The sequence below is a fragment of the Mustela nivalis genome (genome assembly GCF_964662115.1).
Source record: "Mustela nivalis genome assembly, chromosome: 8".
NCBI lineage: Eukaryota > Metazoa > Chordata > Mammalia > Carnivora > Mustelidae > Mustela > Mustela nivalis.
In genome coordinates this window covers 81,942,406-81,962,234 of record NC_139027.1, presented here as the reverse complement: position 1 = coordinate 81,962,234, position 19,829 = coordinate 81,942,406, and the positions used below count along the sequence as shown (strand labels likewise).

Here is a 19,829-nt window from a genome sequence, read left to right as displayed (position 1 = left end):
AAGCGACAGCTATGACATTATACAGAGGAATTATTAATTTAGGCAAGGTGATACCTGGAGTTTTCTACATGCCACTTCATTAGCAAAATCATCCCTGATATGATCATATTGTGAGCACAGAGAGATATAATCCTTAGAAAAACCAAATATTAAATAATCTCTAGGTCAAAAAAATTTCATGACTATTAAGATCAAACTGGGAAAATCTGAATCCAAATGTTTTTACATAAAAGGTTCACATTAATCTTAGCTTTTTTTAAACAGATGCTATAATAATGTAAAAAGACACTTCAGTTCGAAATACAGCAATATAAATATGAAATCTAGTAGATGTTCTATTTATGCCATGATATGAATTCCTAAAAGATCAAATATTATACCTTGATTCATTTGAAAGAACCCTTTCTCTTGTGATAGTTTCACACATGAAATCCATAAGAAATGTATGTTAGGGTAAATGAAGAATGCATCCTCTGATAAACCAATGGGATGCATTGGTTTCTCTGTGTGTGGGTTCCTTGTGTCTTTTTAGAAAGGTCACGTAGACTACCAACATTTAGGATGAGTGAAGAGTGGTGTAGGAGAGATTCTGGCTCCTCATGATACAGTGTTTCATTATGGAAATGAAAATGGCACCAGAATCTTCATTCTGGAGTCTTCGGTATAAGAAGCATAAATGTAAGCCTCTACCTGCCAATGTGTGATCAACTGAAAAATTCTTCAACTACAATAAAGTAATTTATGGATTTTTTAAAATAAACGACATGTTAAAATTCTTTGGGAGCATTTAAGGATGAAGCTTTGAAGTTCTACAGTTGTAGTTTGTTATACCTATAACTTTAAACACACTTCAATATCTCTAATATTAATCAAATATTTTTAAGAGTTTGACACTTTTAATCATTTGAGCCTTTATTGTCTGGTATTTGTAAAAGCTTCCTACTCATTGGTGAAACGAGGTGCCTCTTGTTTAAAATAACAATCCAAGTACACACTCTATCTATTTCTTAGGGTTGTTTCGAAGGTCAAATAACATAATCCATGCAAGAAAGGGGGGGGGCATTCCGTAGAAGAAAGGCCATCTGCTCTGTGCTATTGACAACTTCTGGTGACAGTGTTCTCCTGAGGTTCACAGAGTTTGGAAAGCTAACTCTCTCGTAGAACAATTGCTTAAACTTCTAAAGAAAAAAATATATGTGCATTTTGTTGTTATCATCTCATACAGAATAATAAAAAGCGAGCTGAGTACACACTTCTTTTTCCTATTATTGTATGAAGGTTTGTTTTGAAGAAATTAGCTGCTTTGATCTTGGGAGAGGAATTCCTTTTTGCTTGATGTCGTACAGATTTCTGAGATCAAATGAATGCAATTTAAATATGATTAAACTTGTATAAAATATCAGGTAAAAGAATCTCCTCTCCTAACCCAGTTAACTCATGGGTTTGGGCTATTAGGGGGGTGGGGAAAAAGTCTCTAACCTCTTGGGCTCGCTTACTAATCTTGAATCAATATCCAAAAACTAATGAACTCAACAGAAAGGCTCCCTCCAGATAAAGCTGGCTTGGAAACTGCCTTGAGGTTACAGGCTGGGCTGGCTGCATACGACCAATGCAACGTAATACAGAGATTGCAAATATATTTTAGCACGGGACAGCCTGATTCTCATTTGAGATAAGCGCCCCTACATTCTTAGACCAACAGCTCACAGGACTACTAAGCAAATGGATTGAGGAAGTTCCTAATGGTTTAAGGTGCCTGAAGCTATCCAGACCTCCCGCAGGGCATTAACTCCCCTTTCCCTCTTCAGTGGGCAGGTCAAATGCCTGGGGACCAGAGGGTCACATCTTCTCACTCTCATAGCTCCCTAGACTTTAGGATTATAAGTTTGTGAGACTTTTATTTATTTTTTTTTTTTAATTAATGCCATGACCCCACTAGGGTTTGAGCTCCATAAGGCCAGGGACTGTGTCAGCTTGAAGTCCCTGGCACATAACTGGTACCCAAGGAAGAGGGTTGGGCCCAAGATGATACCAAAAAGCTCAGTCAAGTTAAATAGAATGCAAACACAATATTTTAGAAAACAAATGTCCCTGTAAAAAATAAAACAATCCACGATGAGTACAATATCAACATTTTAAATAAAGACAGGATTGACAATACTGAGGTTTATTCTGTGTTTTTTTCTTTTTTCTTCTGCCTTAGGCTCTAACATGGCTCCGCATGGCACTGCCAATAAATATTTGTTAGCACACTGCCATTTTGAGATCAGAAGTTTCCTTAAAGCAAGCCAGGCAACCCGGAGCACCAAAACAAACAAGCAAACCACAAAAACAGTCTCACTGAGAAATAAGGCAAAAAGCTCTGTTTACACTGAGATGCCCTCAGGGACCGGACTTAAGATTTTTCTCAGGCCTCGGAAGAAAGGCAAGGGTGTTTCTGATTCATTAGCAAGTAAGGGATGCAAGATCACACTCAGTCATTAGCAACCTTTTTACTGCGATCTGTTCTTGGCTCTTATCTCAACCTGCTTTTCAAACGTGAAGACTCAATTAGAGCTCATGATCAAGTGTCTACAGAAGAGGACCGGATGGCAGTGTTCCTTCTCCTATAGAAATTATGAGTAATTTTCCTCAATTCATAAACTCCTTTTTTAAAAAGATATCTTTTAATTTGTCAGAGAGAGAGTGCACATAAGCAGGGGGAGTGGCAGGGAAAGGGAGAAGCAGGCTTCCCACCAAGCAGGGAGCCTGATGTGGGGCTCTATCCCAGGCGCCTGGGATCATGACCTGAGTGGAAGGCAGACGCCTAACCAATTGAGTCACCCAGGCAACCCTCATAAACATCTTCATGAAAGAAACCTGGCCATCCTTGAGTGGGCAGGGGGAGGGGGTTGGCAGGTAAATGTAACTAGCTCACCAACCACCACACCTCCTGTTACCACCCCTCGACCCCTAATCCCAGCTAGTGACAAAGGATGCTGATTGGGTCTCTCCTCCTCATATGAGACAGGAAGAGAAATAAACGACTTGCAGGAGAAATACATATTATTATTATTAGTGTACAATTAGCAAAAATCAAATGAACTGGGGTTAAAGGATAGAAATTAATCAAAAAGAGAAAAAAAGGTCTTGTAAACCATGCCATCATTCTAGAAATTCACTTGCCCCTCCTTTCCAAGGTAAGGAGTCAGACAGCTATAGCATGCAACTTTTGCTAGAAAGTAATGTTCAGAAACTAGGTGAGAGAGGCTGAGCATGGGCCAAAGTACAAATGGCCAATGACCTAATGGCCAAGACTTGGGTCATCCTTTTCCCATGATTCCTCCTTGAAATTTCTGCCTCTTCACTCCTCGTATTATCTGTAATTGCAACGATGAGTTAGTGCCTCCTAGGAATTCTGATATGGAAAGTCCAGATCAAAGGACATATGGGACTTACGGGTGGGGTACGGAAAAGGCTGTGGAACTGAGGATCCCAGTTTCTACCATCTCGATAGCTTGTTTCATTTCCAGCTTCTTGTACAAGGAGACAATGCTGGACTTGGGCTGGTTCTTTCGGGTTAGGATTTTCCGTAAATATCTGTGATCAAACTTCTTAAACCTAAAAACAAAAACCAATGGTTTGAACACCTTTAATCTCTGTAAGTGTTACAAAAGTATGTATTTTTCCTAAAACAAACTATTACCTCACTTTTTTCTGAACACCAGGATAGTGATGAAAATTCAGTCTTTGAACACATTTTTTAAAAATAATAGGAATTTTATATTTTTATATTTTTATTATATATGTTTTTTTTTAATAAAGAAAGAATAACCTAGTGGCCTGAATACATTGAAAATCAACTAGACAAAAGGGAGGGACAAGCTGCAATTAGGGCAGAAAGTATGCATAAGTGCGGAGCGGGGGAGGCCCAGCTCAGCTCAGCTCCAATTGTAAGAGAAGAAATGAGGGGTTGAGGCTTTTGAACAAATGTTCCATTCTAACAGCTCCCAACAGTGGCAGCTGCACTTACAGTAATACTGGCCTATTCAACCAGAACCCAATACATTTAAATGGCCCAGTAGTTACAGTAGTTTTGCCCATTATGCTGCAGATCATTTTGATTCCTGACAATGCAAGAGGGAGCAGTGGGGGGGAGAACCCACATATCCTGACAGTCTGAATGATGGGGAAGCTGAATAGGCTAGGCGCTGATGGCCGCTGACTATTGTAGCAAACCTCTGGCTGACCCATTAGACTGAGCTGCATGTCTGCATATGGCGTCTTTGGAGTCGGCTATTTGTTTGGAGTAGGAATTTTCAACACTTCCAATCATTTTACATTCAAAGAGTAATTTGTGTGCCTGCTTTATTTTCTGGAGGGGAAAGCAACTCCCTGGGCTGCTGCCTTCTTATCTGGTGATTGGTCTCCTGGTCTGTGAAGCAGATGGATCCTTTATAAGTCAAGTCTCCTCTGGGGTTAGCAGGCTGTGATTCCTCAGGACCCACGTTTGGCTCCTGCCAGACCTGTTCTTGCTCCAAGTGGGCTCACCCCTCAGCCTTCTTGTTTTCTGCCTTTCTTCAAGAGAGGCTGTTTGTTGCTCCTGCCTATTGGTCAATCCACTGCATTGCTCCCCACCCATAGGACCTCCCTGACACTCTTCATACCGAGCTCACCTTGACCTTTACTGTTCAACACGGGGGGGTGCCCTATGTGCCACCTGGATTCTCCTGATGGGCCGCCGGGTCATTTCCTCTGTGCCCTCCATTACCTGATCCACACCTGCTTCCCTTTCAGCCTCCCTAAAGGTCTCTTCCAAATCTCTTCCTCCTCCTTACCTGTCCCAGAGGAATGAAGCTTCTCAGAGTCCTGTCCTCATTCAGCTTCCCCTCTTCACACCCTGGTATTATTTAACTGAACATTCCTCTATTAGTCTACACATTTCACCATGGTGGTGTTATCCCCCTAGACTCACTATCTGGAAATGTGAGAGTCACTCTTACTGTCTTTCCTCACTGTCCTCTCCCTAAGCCCCTGGCCAGTCCCCATGCCTGCCTTCTGCTAGTTCCTCATCCCTATGATTCTGAAAACTCTGTGGCTCACTGAAAACAGAAGAGGTTCTAAATCCAGACCTAAATTCAATCAAGGTTCCATTGTAGGTTAGTTGATCTCCTGGAGTTGGCTTCTTCAGCTTCAAAATGAGAAAAATAGGACTAACACAGGCGATTCAGGAGATCATGTAAGATACAATATATGAAACAGCTAGCATAGTACCTGGGGCTTATTTTGTGTTTACAGGATGAAATTCTTACGTCCATGTGGATACCCCTTACACATCTCACACCCATAGTATCTCTCAAATTCAGCTTCCATATCGCTGTTGTTATTTGCCTTTCAAAAATCAAGTATGATCGTACTACTCTCCCATTTGTTTACTTCTTTTTCTTTTTTTAAAAATGTGTCTTATTTTATTTGAGTTAATTATCATATAGTGTACCATTAATTTCAGATGCAGAGTTCAGTTATTCATCAATCGCATATAACACCCAATGTTCATTACATCACGAGCCCGCCTTAATGCCCATCACCCAGTTACCCTATCCCCCTACCCACCTCCCCTCCTACAATCTTCAGTTTATTTCTTATGATTAAGAGTCTCTTATGGTCGGGGCGCCTGGGTGGCTCAGTGGGTTAAGCCGCTGCCTTCGGCTCAGGTCATGATCTCAGGGTCCTGGGATCGAGTCCCGCATCGGGCTCTCTGCTCAGCAGGGAGCCTGCTTCCTCCTCTCTCTCTGCCTGCCTCTCTGCCTACTTGTAATCTCTCTCTGTCAAATAAATAAATAAATCTTTAAAAAAAAAAAAGAGTCTCTTATGGTTCATTTCCTTCACTGATTTCATCTTATTTTATTTTCCCCTCCCTTCCCCTATGATCCTCTGTTTTATTTCTTGAATTCCACATATGAATGAAACCATATGATAATTTCATCCTCTGACTGATTTATTTTGCTTACTGTGATATCCTTTAGTTACATCCATGCCATTGCAAATGGTAAGATTTCATCCTTTTTGAAGGCTGAGTAATATAACACTGTGTATATACACCACATCTACTTTATCCATCCATCTACTGACGGATGTCTGGGCTCTTTCCATAGTTTGGTTATTAAGGACATTGCTGCTATAAACATTGGGGGTGCAGGTGCCCCTTCAGATCACAACATCTGTATTCTTTGTGTAAATACCTAGTAATGCAATTGCTGAGTAGAGTATCTCTGTTTTTAACCTTTTGAGGAACCTCCATACTGTTTTCCAGAATGGCTGCACCAGCTTGCATTCCCACCAACATTGTAAGAGGGTTCCCCTTTCTCTGCATTCCTGCCAACATTTGTTTATTTCCTGACTTGTTAATTTTAGCCATTCTGACTGGTGTGAGGGGGTATCTCATTGTGGTTTTGATTTGTATTTCTGTGATGCCAAGTGATGTTGAGCATTTTTTCATGTGTTCTTTGGCCATTTCTACGTCTTCTTTGGAGAAATGTCTGTTCATGTCTTCTGCCCATTCCTTGGCTTGGGTTATTTGTTTTCTGGTTGCCAACTTGTCTTTTGGCTTTGTCAACTGTTTCCACTACTCTTCTATTTTACACTATTCTATCTAAGACTCTTTTGATATGAATGTTCAACATCAAATGGAATTTTATAGCATTAAGTGGCTGTATAGAGTTTCTTAGCACTGTGCCATAGAAGAGTATCTCTGTCTTTCCAACCTCTTGTCTCACCACGTCCCTTTCTCTGACTGTGTCCAAACCATGCTGTGCTCTCTCTTGCCTTACATTTTGAAATATCCTGCTGCTACTGCTGCTGCTTGGCATGTTTTCCATTCTTCTTTGCCTGGAGAACTCCTCATGTATTTTCAAAATGTACTCCCACCTCTGTACAATTATAGTTCTATGCATTTGCCTCTGTTATAGCATTTCTTCTATGGATCATCATTATTGATTCAGGCTCTTTCTCTTTTCTTTCCCCCAAAACCTTGTCTATAGCAATGTGAGGACTTGGAATGCATTAAGTGTGTCTTACTGCTTAGTGTCTAGAAAATTTGGTATAAATTTGGCCAAATGGAATAATATTAAATGATTTTTCACTGGGTGAACTATCAGGTTTAGACTTTAAAAATCCATGACCTAGGTTCTAGGTTGGTGGACATTTACATATATTAAGTTATATTTTAAAACTATGAGGACTGTCCGTTTTACTTCATAAAAAAGAGCCCACTCAAAATGCAAATTTGTGCAGTGACTGTGGAAAACAGTATGGAAGATCCTAAAAAAAAAAGTTAAAAATAAAACTACCTTATAATCCAAAAATTATTCCACTGAATATTTAACCCCAAATACTAAAACACTAAATCAAAGAGATACATGTAGCCCTATGTTTAAAGCAGCATTATTTATAATAGCCAAACAATGGAAGTAGCCCAAGTGTCCATTGACTGACGAATGGATAAAAAAGATGTAATATATAAAATGGAATATTACTCAGCCATCTAAAAGATGGAAATCTTGCCATTTGCAACAACATAGATGGAACTAGAAAGTATAATACTAAGTAAAATAAATCAGTCAGAGAAAGACCAATACTATATGAGCTCACCATATAGAATTTAAGAAACAAAACAAAGGAAAAAAGGAAAAAAGAGAGACAAACTAAGAAACAGACTCCTAACTATAAAGAACTGATGATTCCCAGAGAGGACGTGGTGGGGGGAATGGGTAAAACAGGGGATGGGGATTTGTTGTGTTGTTATGATGAGCACCAGGTGTTGTGTGGCAGTGTTGAATCACTCACTATGTTGTACACCTGAAACTAATATAACACTGCATGTTAACTAGCTGGAATTAAAATGTAAAAATAGATTACCCACAGACTCACAAAATAAAGAAAAAATAAAATAAAACTTAAAGACCCCACACAAAAGCTCTCAGTTTCTCATTTAGGTGCCACTACGCATCTCGACTGCGAGACTTTCCAAAAGTCAGTTTCTCTTCGCATCACCAACATCAATATGTTGGCAAGCCCTAGAAAGAAAACTTCTGTCGTTTGGTTAACTCAACTACTGTCAACTCCTACATTCACTAAATAGCTGTGTTTAACTCCCAAGCTCTCATCTTCCTTATTCTGAGTGAAACTCTCTTCAGGGCCACATAAGAAATATGCTGTAGACTAAAATCCAGGAAGAGAATGTGTTCTGAATATGAGATGTGGTGGAGAAGAGAGACTTTGGCATTTGTATAGAATCACATAGAAAGGACCCCTGAAGGTCTTTCACTGCAACCCCCCTCCCCAGTGGAGGAGTTTCTTCCTCAGGATCCTTGATGACTCACTAAACTCCCTTTGTAGCCTTATGAAGCCAGTCATTTCATGGTTAAGCTTCTCTTTTCATCAGGAAAATTGTCCTTGTTTTAAACTTAGGTCTGACTTCTCTAATTTCAACCTGAAAGTTGCACTAGTTCTCTCTGACACAACCTATTCCAAATCTATGGCCCCTCCACCTGAGAGCTCTCCACTCACAAGCTGGGCATTCCCACAGTTTCCACCTGCCTCTTCTATGCCCTGATTGCTGGGCCCTTTGTATTCCTGGTCTCATTCCTCTGGATTCTTTAAGTCTTACACTCAATTTTCAAAGTAACATTCTGAGGTTCCTCCGGTCACAGATATCCTTCCTAGGCAGTGAAACCCTCTGCCTCCTTACTTGTCTCTCACTTGGTAGTGGCTCCATTGCCCACACACATCTTCAATTCCAGCTTTCAAGTGATCCATCAGCTGCCAAACCAAATACAGGAAAATGATTGCTGGTGAAACGTTAACTCTAAAAGACACACAAGGAAAGCTAATACACTTTGGAAAACAAAGGAGGTTTTAATTTCCTGGAACATGTCCTCTTTTCTATCAGTCTGTTCATGTAACTGAAACTTATAATGCCTTCCATAGTAATTCAACTTAGTTTCATGATTCAGATTCTGCTGATAATCTCCTTAATAATGCACATAACTTTTGATGAAAACAGGGTACCTGCTATTTATTTTGAATAATATTTTTCTAGAATGACTTGGACAATGTCTCATTACTAAGATCACATGAATGTAATTCTAGTTGTTACTTATAATTACAACACAAAAGAAAAATATTGTCAGGATCCAATTTATAGAGTTTCTGAAAATAGAATTCTACAGATATCCTATAATAACAATAACATAACAAAATTTACCTATTCGCCTCATTTTTATCTGATTATTTTGTCTCAGTATTACACTTCACAATCCAAGCCAATTATACTAAATTTGCTTCACCCAAATTATTAACAGGAATTTCAGAAAAAAGCATAACCTCTTCAAAATGTATGAATTACTCTTCATAATTTAAACTTGTAATCATTGAAGTTTATGCTGACTTCTAAAATACTTTTGCAAAATACATTAAAATACTAAATTAATTCTGAAATATTTAATTGATGTACTTTCTACCAGTAATTATTACTCTATTTGAGAAAAAATTAAGGAAGGAGTAAAGTACCCAAGTTCTATTGTCTTAGGTGTATTATTTAATTTCTAAAAATGCTGAATAGAGGGTATAAAAATAGAAACAAAAATCTTCAATCAGGTTAAAGTGTTTCTTATTTTTTTTAAAGACTTTATTTATTTATTTGAGAGAGCAAGAAAGAGAATGAGCAGGGGGGAGGGGCAAAAAGAGAAGGAGAAGCAGACTCCCTGCTGAGCAGGGAGCCAACACAGGGCTTGATCCCAGGATCCTGCGATTGTGACCTGAGCCAAAGGCAAACACTTAATAGATGGAGTAACCCAGGATCCTCAAAACACTTCTTATTTTTAAAACATTTGCTCCTTATCCCCATCTGTTGAAAATTTTCAAATGGCCTTGAAGATTGTCGGTTTGGGTTTAGATGACTTTGGCCATAAAATTCAGGGCTGATTTTGAAAGACTTCATCAGTCTCTCCAGCATCATGATCATGAAGTTATAGGCAAAAAATAAACCCCAAAATTATCTGAGACAATCATCCCCGCAGAGCCTGAATCTCCTGTACAGCAGCTATGCCAGTCACTGTTTGTACACATCCATTTTAGCTTTGGGTGTGCTGTGGGAGAAGCCATTGCCAGAATGGTCTTCCTTAGCTGAGCTGAAGTCTCTTTCCCTCTGTCTTCCATGTATTCCTTCCCATTTTTATGCTCTGGAGCCATACAAAATGGCATCCATCTAATACTGTATTGAATTTAAACAGATAGAAACCATGCTCAACTTCATCTTTGTCAGAATTGAATGTTTTCACTGAAAACTGTACTAGGCTGTATCTGCAGAAGGAGTAGAAGTGTTTACCCTTCCCTAATGAGAAGTTCAGAAAGAGCAGAAGGGCCCATGTTCCATTGGAATGATGATTTCAGAAGCAAGTAGGGCAATTATGAGCATTAGTTACTGTGATGGTTTTTTGAGGTGTCCTCTAAGCAAGGCTAGTCCCAGGTACTATTAACAATAATCTATATGTTGCTGTGAAGGTATTTAGTAGATATGATTAAAACCCATAATCTGCTGTCTTAAAGTGAGGGCGATTATCCCAGATAATCTGGGTGGGCCTAATATGATCAGTTAAAAGGCCTGAAGAGTATGACTGAAGCTTCCCTGATGAAGAAGAAAACTCCAGTTGTGCACCCTGCAGCTATGGCTCATGCCTGAGGGTTCTGGTCTACCCATCCTGAGGGGTTGTCTTGTAGGTTCTGGGCTTGCCTAGTCAGCCCACACAGTAGGTAAGCCAATTCCTTCCAATGACATTCTTAATATATATCTCTTACTAGTTCTGCTTCCCTGTTGAATCCTGACAGAAACACTTCCAGCCTGGAACCAAAAAGCAAGGCGAATAGATAAAATGAAAGCAAAGGTTGGGACCCCAAAGTTCTATAGGCAAGAAACAGGCAGATCAAAGGAATGAGCTGAAAACACAGGCCACCTTTCATGAAACAGGAAGGATGACTCAGAGGGTGGAGTTGAGAATCCAGAGGGTGGAAACTACATTGGAGTTCTGATCTGAGAGAACAGAAGCAGTTCCCAGGCCTTGAAACCAAGTAAACTTCCCAGTCATTAGAAATGACTCCATTTGTTTCCTTCCATTTTCCCCCTTTTTGAAAGGGAATATAGCCATTATCTTATGACTGCCCTACCAGTGTATTTGGGGATCAGATGATTGTCTCTTGAATTTCACAGGTTCAGCGTTGAAGAAGAGCTGTGCCTGAGGATGGATAATACCCAGAGGGTCAATCATCCCTGATTTAGATGACTGAGATGATGAGATTTTGGACTTTGGGGCTGATAAAATTTAGGTGAGATCTTAGTCTTGTGGTTGACACTACAATGGACAATGGATTGAGAATTTGGGGACCTCAGAATAGAGTTAATGTATTTTGCCTGTGGAATAGATACGAATCTTTGAGGGGCCAAGGGCAGACTGATAGAATAATGGTTCCTGCAGATGTCTATATTCTAATCCCCAGAACTGGTTAATATGTTAGTTTATATGCAAAGGAAAATTAAGATAGTAGTTGGACTTAAAGTTGCCAACTTTAAGATAGAGAGAATATCCTAAATTAACCACATGGGCCCAACATAATCATAAAGGTCTTTAATGTGGAAGAGGAAGGCAGAAAATTCAGGATCAGAGTGATGCAACATGAGAAAGACCTGAGTGGCCATTGCTAGCTTTGAAGATGAGAGGGGTCCATGAGCCAAGGAATGCTGGAAGATTCTAGAAGCTGCAAGAGGCAAGAAAACAGATTTTTCCCTAGAAACTCCAGAAAGAAATGCAGCCCACTAACATCTTGATTTTAGTCCAGTGAGACCCATTTTGAACTTCTGACCTCCAGAACTATAAGATAATAACTATGGTTTTTTAAGCTATTTAATTTGTGACAATTTCCTACAGCAGCAATCAGAAACTAGTACAGTCACTCTTAATCTAGCTAGCGAAGAAAGAAGCTACATTTAGTAATGTATATGGAACATCTCACCAAAGCTCTAGATTACTCCTGTCAGTGACAAGTGGAGAACATCCTTTTAACTTATTAATTATGACAGAGATAACTTACACGAATATGAAGCTCTTCATTGATGGATTCTTTTTTATTGGTCTTTCTAACATCCAGGTACCTGACCAGTGGGCCAATTGTGATTCCCTAGACCACAAATGACAAAATAAAGAGTTTGTTGTAGTAAAGATTGTTGTATAGAGAGCAAATCTATTAGCAAAACTGTTAGAGCTTCCAATTTTTCATATCTTTTTGTATAAACATAAGCATTTTGGATAAATGCTCTAATGTTTAGCTCTTATTTAAGTCTTTCAAATTCTGCAATGAAAATAGATATTACTTTGGGAGTCTTGGGTGTCTCAGTCCTTAAGTGTCTGCCTTTGCCGCAGGCCATGATCCCAGTGTCAGTTCCCCGCTCAGTGGGAAGCCTGCTTCTCTCTCTCCCACTCCCTCTCCTTGTGTTCCCTCTATTGCTGTCTCTCTCTGCCAAATAAACAAACAAATAAATAATTCTTTAAAAGAAAAAAAAGCATAGCTTTAATTGCATTTCTCTTTAAAAAAAAAAAGCATTACTTTTTTGAAGATTTTATTTATTTATTTGACAGACAGAGATCACAAGTAGGCAGAGAAACAGGCAGAGAGGGAGGAAGCAGACTCCCTGCTGAGCAGAGAGCCCGATGTGGGGCTCAATCCCAGGACCCTGGGATCATGACCTGAGCGGAAAGCAAAGGCTTTAACCCACTGAGCCACCTGGGTGCCCCTAAAAAACAGGCATTACTTTAAGGCAGGAATTTAGTGTCATCCCTTAAAATAACCTCTCATTAGTTTGCTGAGAAAAAACTCCAGCTAAAAATAAAAACCTGAGCTATCCAGTACTAATGGAAATCTTGTTTTCAGTAAAACACATTAGAGTAACTACCATTCACCTGCTACCCAGGAATATTTTGACTAATATATCTTAATGATTAAAAAGAAACATATTTTAGAGGTTAAAGGATGAATACAAACATGATCTAGAAGTATTTGGGAATTTAGTTGGAGTACTGAGCATATGTTGAAAAATTAGACAAAGCATCCCTTTTTCTGGTACTATATGTATTTAATACATTATCTTGAAAGACTCTACTTATTTCAGATATGAAAAAAATCTACTAACCTGAATAAATACAGTAAAATATATAACTACTAGAGTAGCAGTGACAAACATTTTCTTCCTAGGAAAAAGAGACAGAGGAAGCAAAAATGCAAGTGAAAAACTTCCAGCTCCTCGGACACCACTGTAGAAAATTATGCACTGGTCCTTGATGGAGAAGGGGAAAGTCCGAAACTGGTTACTGACATAGAAGAGAGCAAATACGCCTAGAAAGGGGAAAATATGTATTAGAGCAGAGGGTCATGAATGAGTAGATATACAGTGCTAATGTACCCAAATTGTGTGTTTGTGCCCGCAAAACAATGCAACTTAATTTCATCACATCTATGCTTGTCCATCCCAAACAGAACATCCTACAAAACTTCATTTCTTGAGTAGTTGTGAACAGTAGTACTTCACGTTGTTAGCTTCCTAACTTGTGCGCATGTGTGTGTGTTTAAAGTCATAAAATCTTGATACTTTTTGATATGACGTGACATATAAATTCTAATCTAGACTCAAAATTTTTGCTCTGCCTTTCAAAACTAGGTAAAGCAAGGGTATTACTTGGGGGATAGAAACATTTTTGTCATCTCGTGTTCTCAATGAGTAACCAAAGGAGCCATATAATTTTAAACATAAGAGGACTCTCTTAGTGATTGTGGTCTCTGCTGGGTAAGCAAAACTTTTGTGGTTGGTTTGGTTCTTCTTGAGGTTCAATGCAAACAAGAAAGTTGGCAAGGGCTCAAAGGGGGGGTAGTTCTTACCATCGGTAAGTGGAAGGTAGAGGGTGACAGAGCTTGTTTAAAACACAGAGGTGTTTTCTACCTCACTGATTTTTCCATCTCTGAGTGGCAGGCATGACCTAGCTTACCACCAATACGCTGCTTCCTGGTGGGAAAAGTCCTTCACTAAAGCTCTGACTAAGGAGCTTTTACTGCAAAATAAAACTCTCAGTATCCATGTGTGACTTCTAATCACACAGACCTCACAGCAAGCAACCCTTGATGACAGGCACATGGATGATGTGAGAGATGGTAAAATCTAAAATTTTTCATTTTGTTTTATGTGTCCTGGCTCCTTCACATACTAGTATGTGACTTTGGCTAAGGTTCTAACCTTTTCATGTAGTCCATCTCTCTGGAGGAGGTAATGGTAATATTTACCTCAGAAGGTAGATGGAATGCTTACATAAATTAAATATCTATATATAACAGAGAGCAGAGAATTTGCATTATAAGCCTTCATGGCTACTATCAGCCACAAGTCAGGCTGGGGATGAGAAGAGGCTGGGAGAGAGACCTGGATTCTGTCAGCTGGCTCTGTCCCTCACTGTGACGTGACCCAGTCAGCCATTCTCTCAGCTAGAATATGAGGGAGTTGGTCACCAAGTTTCTTGTCACCAAGGACCAACAATATTGAGGTATTAATCCTTTCTTAGATGGTTTATACTCCTGTTGGCTGGGCTGAAGTTCAGTAATATTACTTCTCTTGACATTAGAGAGGGAAGGGAACCCAGAAAATTTGTTCATGCCTCCCATTTTGTGGTTGAGGAAGATGATTTTGAATATAGCTAGTTATTAGCCATGCTGAGATTTGATTCGAAATTATACATTTGTATTGTTAATAACACAGTTTCCTTAATTCTTTTCACCCCAAGAAACCGAACATGCATACATATTCAGAGTTGGTTTTTTGAATATTTTAATATTTTTGCATTCTTGTTATTCTTTCCTAGATTTAAAACCCACCTTAAATTAATTTAGAATTGCATGTTCAAGGTAAGTTCTTGAATCATTTCCCCTAATTTCTCTTTAACTGTAATTAGCTTTAAAATATTGATAAAGTCAATCAAGCAAATGTTTCAAATCCTGGTCAAAATCACTTAAAAATAAAACTGCCTCTAATCAAAGGGCAGCACTTATAATGTCATTACATACTTAATGCTCTCGCTAGCCCCAGAAACATGATGTACAAGATAAATAAGCAGCCATTAGTCAAGAGATCTCATGTTTTTAAGCTAGGCACATTTTATACAGGTGAAGTCAGTTACATTATGGAATTGCCTTTACTAATTAGTAATAAGAGCTTTTAAAAATAAAGATTCAGGGTGCCTGGGTGGCTCAGTCGGTTAAGTGACTGCCTTCAGTTCAGGTCATGATTCCGGCGTCCTGGTATCGAGTCCCACCTCGGGCTCCCAAATCAACGGGGAGTCTGCTTCTCCCTCTCACCTTCTCCTCGCTCATGCTCTCTCCCAGTCATTCTCTCTCAAATAAATAAATAAAATGTTTTTAAAAAAAAGATACTTAAAAAAAATAAATAAAATAAAGATTCACTTCCTGGTCCTTGGTTTTCTGTACGTCAAACTCAACCCTCAACTAAAATCACCTGTGGGTTTTAGGGGACTGTTTTCTGCCTTACATAGAATACACGTAGTGAGATCTCACTTTTCTTGTAATAAAAGTGTAAATGCTCACAGTGTATAACCTGTATCTTATTTAAGGTGCAAGAGGGTAAAAACTAACAAGGAAATGAAGAACAAGGGATAAATTTATTGAGTTATATTTAAATGTGTAGATGTGAAATTCTCTCTTCAAATAAAAAAGAGAAACAGACTCCTTGCCCCAGCTCTGCTTCAGTGCACAACCTTCTTAGCCTCTAGTTTCTCTGAACTGAGTGAGGGAGCACACAGACAACATTCCTGGTCCCTACAAAGTGCCTCTACTCCCCTAACCTGTAAAACCAGTTAGGTTGTTACACTGCAGAAAGGGAAAAGAAAATTTGTAAAAAGCAAGCAGGCAGAAGCCTCTGTGGGTCCTGCTGTCTCTTACTAATGGCTCTCCAGATCTGGCAGAAGACCAGGGTGAAACAGATGAAGGCCCAGTTCCACTCATGGTTCTTCCCAATGGTGGACACACCCATGAAGATGAAGATCAAGGTTTCGCTGACGCTGCTCAGCATCTTCATGAAATACTTGATGGTGGTGTAGGATGTCTGGGACACATTTTCCTCTACATACTTCTTCATTGTTACTGCGCAGGCTGTGATTCTGCAGAAAGAAGACAGTCTCAGGAGAAGCCTGAGATTTCCCCCTCCCTGAAAAATTCCCTCCTGGTGATGTGATAGATACACACATCTTGTTTTTATCCAGAGAAAACATCGTCTCCATTGCCCTTTCTCATTCCCCACAGGTTTTCTTTATTTCCCTTATCCCTCCCCAAAGAGTTTGCTCAAATTAGTGTGTTAGAGAAGGTGGACATGGCATGGATTTCTCACAAGAAAATGGCATCAGGGGCTCCTGGGTGGTTCAGTGGGTTAAGCCTCTGCCTTCAGCTCGGATCATGATCTCAGGGTCCTGGGAACTGAGGGTCCCACACCAGGCTCTCTGCTCAGTGGGGAGGCTGCTTCTGCCTCTTTCTCTGCCTACCTCTCTGCCTGCTTGTGATTTCTCTTTCTGTCAAAAAAATAAATAAAACCTTAAAAAAAAAAAAAAGAAAATTCTATCAACCATTTGTGTACTGGGTGCACAAACCCAAAGCAGAAGTGTTTCTGGAAAGAATAATGAAGCAAGGCTTTCATTTCCCCCACCTGAGCAATGTTTCTTACAACAATTTAATGAGAAATTTTTTATTTAAAATGTTTTTACTCTAGGGTCACTAGCAAGTCAGCGGGGAAGATGGTGGTGGTTGGTCACCTGAGGGCAGGGGAAGAGAAAAAAATCTTTGCCTTGTCTAAGTAATTTATACCACTTTTAAGGTGGAACAATAATGAGTATCTAGATTTTGTACTATTATATTTAATTAAAATAGTTATTTCTACGCAATAAAATTAAATATTTCTGCCTGAGTAGCTGGGTATGAGGATAATGCCATAGAAAAAAACAACACAACCAGATATAGCAAGCCAAGTTAAGCAATCTCATTCCAAGACCTATGGAAGGATAAATATTTACAAATAGTTTCATTAGGAAAAAGAAATCTGGGCCTCTGGTCTTATCCCATCTACCTGGTCTCATTCCAGTCTGGTGTGATGTGATTTAAGGGAAATAGCAGAAGGCAGAGCTCAGGAATGACAGTCCTTCATGGTATGCTGCCCTTTACCTTCAAAATAATGAATTTTTCAAGGGGGAAAAAAAAGCTATTGAAATGAGGCTTTAAGCTTGAACTTCTAGTTCTTCTCTGCATCAGAGCTTTTGAGTCTTTCAACTTGACCTCGTAATTGCTCTGCTCTGCTAAGGTCATTCAGGAGAAGAGCAAATACAAAGGCTGGAGGGAAAGAACATTTGTTTAGCAAAGGCCCCGAATCAGATTTTACGGAAGTTTAAAAAACCTAAATCCAGCAACACCTTTGCAGATTAGTGTCAAAAGTTGTGCCTTCTGCAAATGCTAGTCCACGCTGTGCAGTCCTGCATTCTCTTCTATTGCTGTAAGAGTCAGTCCTTGGTTTGTACTCACGCCAGGATGCCCGAGAGGTAGAGTGTTTCCGCAGCTAAGTAAGACAGGTAGCTGAACATGAAGACGATGAGTGGTTCGATGGCAGAGATATTCTGAGTGAAACGCGTGATAAATGCAGAAATAAACCCAAAAATTATGCCGAAAAACACTCCTCCAACCCCCACAATAATGAATCGGGCACATCCAGCCAAAATGTCAACAGGTTCTATGTCTTCAAATTTATGCATCTTTGTGAAGGCAATTAATATATTGTATAAGACCTAGACAAAAAAGAAAACGAAAGAAACAAGAATTAGAAATGAGAATTACTTGACACACAGATTCTTAACTTCACGTCCAGTTGAGTAATACATAAGTGAATTACAGGACCATAAATATTAATATGTCTTACACCTAACTTTAAAATCATTCTACATAATTTACTCTTATTCATTACAGTGGGTAAGAATCTAATACAGCTGTAGTCACTGAGCACCTACTCTGTGCCCGTCTCTTTGTGAAGCTCTCTGTTTCAGTTATCAACTAGTTTAATTTCCTCCCAGCTTCAAATGCACCTTTCAATACAGGCTCTATAATAAACAACGGAATTCCCTCTGCAGAATTTTTCTCCTTCAAGGGAGCCGCATGTTACAGCTCTCTCAGCAGAGGGAGCTGAAGGGACATTGCTGGGAGAAGGGGCTTTCCAGCAACTTCCGGTGGGAGGGGCAAGAGTCAGGCAGGTGATTGAGAGGACTTCCCGTAGGTCCTTGGAGGGGCGGGTCACAGGCCTTGGAAGAAATTGGTCTGTAAATTACGGCTTCCTCTGGGGATAACTTGTCCGTGGACCTCCTGACATGGAAAAAAGAAGCCCTGGCATAACCCTCATGCAGCATGTCTGTCGTCAGGGGCCTGGGCAGCCCACTGTGTGGAAACCCTCTCCTGCCCACACAGCTTTCTCAGAAGGCCCTGTGCCCCCTCTAAGCCCAGCCTCCCAACTGCACACCGGGTGCCACCAACTACTGATGCCCTCTCCCTGCCTGCCTCCCTGAGGGTGCCCTGCTCTTTGCCCAGCAGCTCGAGGCCAGCTTATCTCCTGCCCAGTGGTCCATCCACACCTCCAGGGAGATGGGAATCCCTTTCAAGTTTATGTTTTGGTAAACCTGTTACCCTATTCTAAGGAAGAGTTCTCCTAGTTTACAGCTAGTCCTTTGTTATAGTTAATCATTTCGATATTAAAACTTCTCTGTTTAACCTACTGTGTGGTTTCTCTCTCTCAATTGGACCTGACCTACTATACTTTGCATAAATGTCATCTCATTGAATCCTTCAAACCACTGGAGCCCACCTGATACACACTCCCAATTTTCCTGCTATTTCTCTACTCAGTTCAACGTGTGTAAGAAATTAGAGTGGGGGCACATGGGTGACATTGTTAAGCATCCGACTCTTGATTTTGGCTCAGGTCATGATCTCAGGGTCCTGGGATGGAGCCACACACATCAGGGAGTCTGCTTGTCCCTCTACCTCTGCTCCTTCTCCCACTTGCATTCTCTCTCTCCCTCTCACTCTCAAATAAATAAATAAAAATCTAAATGAATAAATGAATTACAGTAATCTAGGAATCGCTGCTTCATGTGCTTGGCAGCCCAGAATTTAGACTGAACTTCTGAAAAGTGGCAGCTGCCACACCGTTAATGAGACACACAGATAAAGTGAGATCTCTGAGGATATTGAAGACCTTTGAGAAGATCAGGCCCTGAACAGCCCTGATAAACCACAAATATACATATTGGCCTTTGTTTGCCTATACTAGGAAAAATGGGGGCGGGGGGATCAGAGCAGGAGCAGAAGCTAACACTCAAGGAAATAAGGTCAATGATTAACTGCTGTACGTGGAACCACAGGAGTGGACAGACCCTCCAGTATTGTTGGGTCTCTATCCCATTCATTACTCCGGCTCTCACTCTGCTCTCACCTTACTTCTAGAATGATCCCCTACTCTGTGACCTGCAAGACTTGCCCAGGCCTGAGCCTCCTCTGTGACTCTGACTTCTCCATCCCCAATTCGTCTTTCCTTACTGAGACACTCAGTGTCACCTCTGTTCTACAGGGCACCCTGATAGCATTTGGATACTGGCCTTGACTTCACCCATGAGGCTTACCAGAACTACTGGCAGCTTTGTATACACACTGACACTTTG

General features: G+C 40.1%; 1 protein-coding gene across 1 annotated transcript in view; it reads right to left on the bottom strand.

Annotated features, from left to right (window-relative positions):
* SLC9A4 (solute carrier family 9 member A4) overlaps nucleotides 1-19,829 on the bottom strand; it is a gene marked incomplete at its 5' end in the record, with an annotated part of 62,907 nt that overhangs the window by 15,446 nt on the left and 27,632 nt on the right. Inside the window, 6 exon segments of the mRNA XM_082747145.1 lie at nucleotides 3,439-3,600; nucleotides 8,729-8,799; nucleotides 12,124-12,210; nucleotides 13,220-13,422; nucleotides 16,027-16,244; nucleotides 17,650-17,909. Coding sequence (XP_082603271.1) covers nucleotides 3,439-3,600; nucleotides 8,729-8,799; nucleotides 12,124-12,210; nucleotides 13,220-13,422; nucleotides 16,027-16,244; nucleotides 17,650-17,909 — 1,001 coding nt within the window.